This window comes from Raphanus sativus, unplaced genomic scaffold (assembly GCF_000801105.2).
Source record: "Raphanus sativus cultivar WK10039 unplaced genomic scaffold, ASM80110v3 Scaffold1007, whole genome shotgun sequence".
NCBI lineage: Eukaryota > Viridiplantae > Streptophyta > Magnoliopsida > Brassicales > Brassicaceae > Raphanus > Raphanus sativus.
The window spans coordinates 14,505-19,651 of NW_026616321.1; the positions used below are offsets into that span (position 1 = coordinate 14,505).

The 5,147-nt window shown below is 32.1% G+C and overlaps 1 protein-coding gene across 1 annotated transcript; it reads right to left on the minus strand.

Annotated features, from left to right (window-relative positions):
* Positions 1–2,293: 2,293 nt before the first annotated feature.
* Positions 2,294–4,328, minus strand: LOC130503545 (1-aminocyclopropane-1-carboxylate synthase 5). The gene is made up of 3 exons (XM_056998167.1): positions 3,940–4,328; positions 3,655–3,815; positions 2,294–3,557 (listed from the first exon to the last, which is right to left on the minus strand). Exons 1-3 carry the CDS (start codon positions 4,216–4,218, stop codon positions 2,585–2,587), a joined length of 1,413 nt encoding a protein of 470 aa, XP_056854147.1. The 5' UTR covers positions 4,219–4,328; the 3' UTR covers positions 2,294–2,584.
* Between the last annotated feature and the right edge of the window lie 819 nt (positions 4,329–5,147).

Below are 5,147 nucleotides of genomic sequence, written 5' to 3' on the forward strand. Positions count from 1 at the left end.
GGATTAAGCAAAAACAAAAAGATAGGTATATCAAACATTTTCGGGTATCTAGACCGTTGTTATATAACTACATAAGCGAATTGCCGTTTTTAGCAACTGTATGCACATCAATTGGCAAAATATAATGAAACTCATTTCAATTGGTGACTATGAAAATAAATGAAATGAATATAACAAACTTGAAAAAAAATTCATTTAAGGAATTGAATTGGAAAAAAAAAATGGAGGATTTTCTCTATCAAATTTAGAAGAGAAAAATACTTCTTCATTAATTCATCAATATATGAGGAACATAGAGAAATGTGGTAGGGTCCATATGTTGTTAATTTAACAAAAAAATCAACTTAATTGATATGAATTTTGAGAAACAACAAATTAAATAATTTTTTACGTCGTAGAAAAATACAATATATATCAAAAATAGTAGAATCAATAGATATTATATGGTGATTGATAAATTTCAATCTAATCTAGATTCACATGTAAAACCGTATGACTCCATGAAAGCGATGTGCCTCCAAGAGAGAGATTTTAAAGAAGCGAATACAAACGATTAGGAAGCAAAAGAAGAAGAAGTTGCTAAAAAAAACAAAAGGAGAAGAAGAAAAATCAACCATCACCTTTGGCTAATATAAATTTTTTGGTTGGAGATGACAAAAGAAAATTGACACCAAAACATCAAATTAGGGGGTAACAAAGAAGTTCGAAAAATTAGGTTTTATGTTTATTATCTCTTAGGAGCTTAGTTAGAGTTAATAAGTTGAACTGGTATCTTCTTGGTCATTGGTATTCGAACTCGTGACCTTAACAAAAAAGATGTACAGGAAAAAAAAAGATGAACAGGTAAATACATGACTTAGTGTGTCTAGTTAAATTTAGGAGAAAAGTTAGTTTGGTGATCATTCATTTTGGTTCAAGAAATTCTACTCCAAGCCATTACCGCGGTTAGCTAGAAGCCACTTTTCCACCCTTAATTATTGAAGATTTATTATGGTCAATTAATTTAATTTATTCAGCAATTTGGCTTCATGGAACATTTTAGACAAAGAGATCATGCCCTCTTCCTTCATTCACCGAACAGAGACATCACCTTGGACTCTCTTTATTTGCTTCCTCAGTTGACAAAATCCGCCATTGCAATAATAAGTTTAATTAATGAGCTAATTGACATTACAAATTAAGAGCATCTCCAACCATGACATCAAATTTAGTGTTGAAATTATACCAAATTTAATGTTTTGGTGTCAAATTTTGTTTTGTCATCTCCAACCATGAAATCAAATATTACACCAAAAATAATATTATATTATTTGATGTTTTCTGTTTTAATATTTTTTATTTTTATTATTGAAATTGATAAATAATTATTTTATCACATTTTGATATTATGTTCATTAAATTTTTGTAATTATACGTTTATAAAATTTATTTACATTTATATGTTATGCTTAACAATATTATACATGTATTTAATTTACATAAAATGCTATATTAAAAGTTACAAAACATTAATTATGAAAGGGGAAAAGCACATAACTTAACAATATATTTATTTTAATAAATTTATATTAGTCAGTAATACATGTTTAACTATATTATAAAATAAACAAATATTTTAAAATTTGGTAAATTTAATAGTATTAAATATGAGTTAAATAAAAATTATAATCAATATTTTAAAGAAAATAAATGATAATAACCATCTAGTGATCTCTTATTTCAAAAATAAAGTTCTATAGTATTTTATTTTTTATAAATAAAAATTATAATAATAACTTAGTGAGATTTTACCTGAAATGAAAAAAAAATTAATTATGTAAGATAACTTAAAATATGAATAATACAGTATATTTATGTTTAATTACAAATTTAAAATGATTAATAATAATAATTGAAACAAATTTGAACTGGTTATTAATAATAATTAAATTATACTATTCAACGAAACATAATAAAATACATATATAAAATATTTAGTCTGATGAATAGTTTACACCAAATTTGGTGTAACACTATTCATTCTACATAAAATTTGGTGGGAAAATGTCATTTTTAATATCATATTAGAAATAAAATTACACTAAATTTGGTGTTTTATTGTTCCATTGGAAATAGCGGCCTTGATAAATGCCTTCACTAACGTTAACGATTATCATAGAGTTATAGTCAAAAGGAGAATGTATCACAAGCGATTCAGAAATCAATCCAAATTAAAGAAACACATATTTTAAGAAATCAATATATATATTAAAAGAGTGAATTACACAATACATGCAAACTTTTAATTAAAATTACAACGGGGTATATATTTTATATATATAGCCACTGCAAATCCACATTCGGACTGAGTGCATTTTTAACACATAATGACACTTATAGTAACAATTTTACACCCGAAAAATTGCATAAAACTCACCCAAACATTTACGAATATTACGCATATATAATGATACTATATATATGTATATATATCTTGGAAAATGAAAAATACTTCTCCAAAATATTTTAAAAAATGAAGGAAATAAAAAAGAGAAAACCTTGAAAGACTTTTTTTTGTCGTCTCAACTCAGGGAGATGAATAACTTCATCGCTCATCAGGCACACGGTCGGACCATGAAACCCGGAAAACCCAGTTAGAGACTGTCTTCTTCCTCAAACTCTTAAGCCTTTCATGGCTGCTTCTTGATATCATCCGTCCACAGTCTGTGGACTCTACGAATGTTTTGAGCCTCTTCAAAGCCAAATCGAGTGTATCTTCACTCATATTTGCGAAACAAACCCTAAACCAACCCGGTTCGGTGCAGTGACACGACGAACCGGGCGAGATGTTCAGTTTCACGTTGTAAACAATCTTTTTCCAGAGGTCGAGCTCTGCTTCGAATGTGTTTGTGTCCAAGAGGTGTCTCATGTCGACCCAACAGAACAAACCCGCGTTGCTTCTCAGACAAGTAATCCCTGCGGACTCAAGACCAGACACTAGGCGCTTCTGTCTGGACCTGAGCCGTTTCTGGTTCTCCTCGAGGTACTGGCTTGTGAACTTTTTGTCTGAGAGCAACGCAGAGAGAAGGTGTTGAGTCTGAGAAGAAACAAGACCGAAACTCGACATTTTTGTCGCGGCGGAAAGGATCATGTCGTCGTTGGAGTAGATGGCTCCCACGCGGAAACCAGGAAGCCCTAGATCCTTGGAAAGGCTGTAAACGACGTGGACTCTTTTAGAAACCTCGGTGTTTTCGAGTTTCTTGTCTTTCAAGACATCCATCACGCTTATGAACTGTTCAAACCCAAACATAGTGCCTGAGTAGATCTCGTCGCTAATGAGATGAATGTTCTTGGAAGCGATGAAGTCAACGAGTAGGTTAAGTTCACGTCTGGTCAACGCAGTGCCAAGTGGGTTTGATGGATTTGTGACAAGAACTCCTTTGACTTTGAGATCAAGTTTATGGGCTTGCTGGTAAGCTTGTTGAAGAGCTGCTTCCGTGATTTGGAAGCCATTAGAGCTTGAGCAGTGAATCGGCACGATCTCAGCTCCAGTTCTCCATTTAAGATCTCTATCGAATCTGTAATCGTTAAAAAGCCAAAGCGTAAGCAAGAGAGTTTTGATCAGTTTACTTGGTATACAAGTAAAGTGGAGATAGGGTTATAATTGTAACTTACCCAGGATAGTAAGGAGTAGGCAAGAGGAAAGCATCGCCAGGCTCAGCGAGACAAAACATGAGAGTCTCGTTCGCAGAGGTGGAACCAGCGGCTAAAACAATCTTTTTGGGATCAAACGTGACTCTGTTTCCTCTTATTTCTTCCATAAACTCAGCCATAGCCTATTGAAAAGAAAAAGAGAGAATACATACGTTCATGAGAATTGAGAACATAATATTATTACTTGTGATACAAGTTATTAAACTAATATCTCTTATGGAATTATATAAAACAAATCAAGTTTACTTTTTTGAATTCAGGCATGCCGTGATAGTCTTGAAAGAGAGCAAGCTCTCTGAAAATGGATTGGCCGTTCCTCTTGAGACTAGCTGCGTCTGGGTTCTTTGCTAACCATGACTCGATGAGATCGAAACATAGCTGGTTTTCAGCAAGACCCATCTGGATCATCCCATTAGGGTTCTTGATCTCATCGTAAGGATTCTTCTCGTACTCTTCCCATCCCAAGAAGTAGGATGAGTCTTGTCCATGACCATTGCTTGTCACTTTTGTCGAAAGCTGTTTCATTTTTCTTATTTTAAGTCAAGCGGTTTTGGTCGAAGAGAGAATGAGGAAAGAGAGAGAGAGAGAGAGAGAGAACAAAAAAAAAGAGATCTTGGTTTAGGGTTTAAGCTGGTGAAGAGTGAGATGTGTTTGAAGAATCAATGGACATGTTGAGGGGTATAAATAGATAACAATCTTGCGACATTTTATCCGAAAAATAAAAAAGTGTGACAATAGAATCAGAAACTAGAGACTCTTTTCTCAAAAGAAAAAAAAAACTAGAGAGACTCTTAGACCAAAAAATAAAATAAAAATAGAGACTCTTTTGACCGCCCATATTTTTAGTAAATTTTCGTTAAGACATGTGACTAATAATCATTCAGCTATTATTTGATGAGAATTGCTATTCAATATATTGCAATAGATCTTTATACTATATATGAAAATAAGAGTGATCCATTATTGAACTTCTATTTATTATTGCATTCACATACGGCGATAAATCTTAGTATTGGTTTAATTCAGAAACTTCCAATTCTACATACACAAAATTAAAAATGACACATTTTTGAGCTTAGTACCCTGATTAATTTATTCGTTTCCTAGGATTTGAGTATTAAATCATTATAGTAGGGATAAGAAATAAGACGACAATTTTAAAAATATAATGACATTAAAGGGCTCACTCGTTTTTCCACTACCACCCGCAAACGCAGCTTTTGTGGTTCATAGCGGTTGTTTGTGTTTCGAAACAATCACAGAAAACGCTACAAATCGCTTCAAACCGCTCTGAACCTCTTAAAATCAAAAGCTGATTCCAGGTAGCATTTGCTTTTGCGGGCGGTTGCGGGAGGATAAATTTTATTTAAAGAAAAAAGAAAATAAATAAAAATAATACTAAAAATATCCAATAAAAATTTTAAATTGAAATAATAGAAATTATAAAATGTATA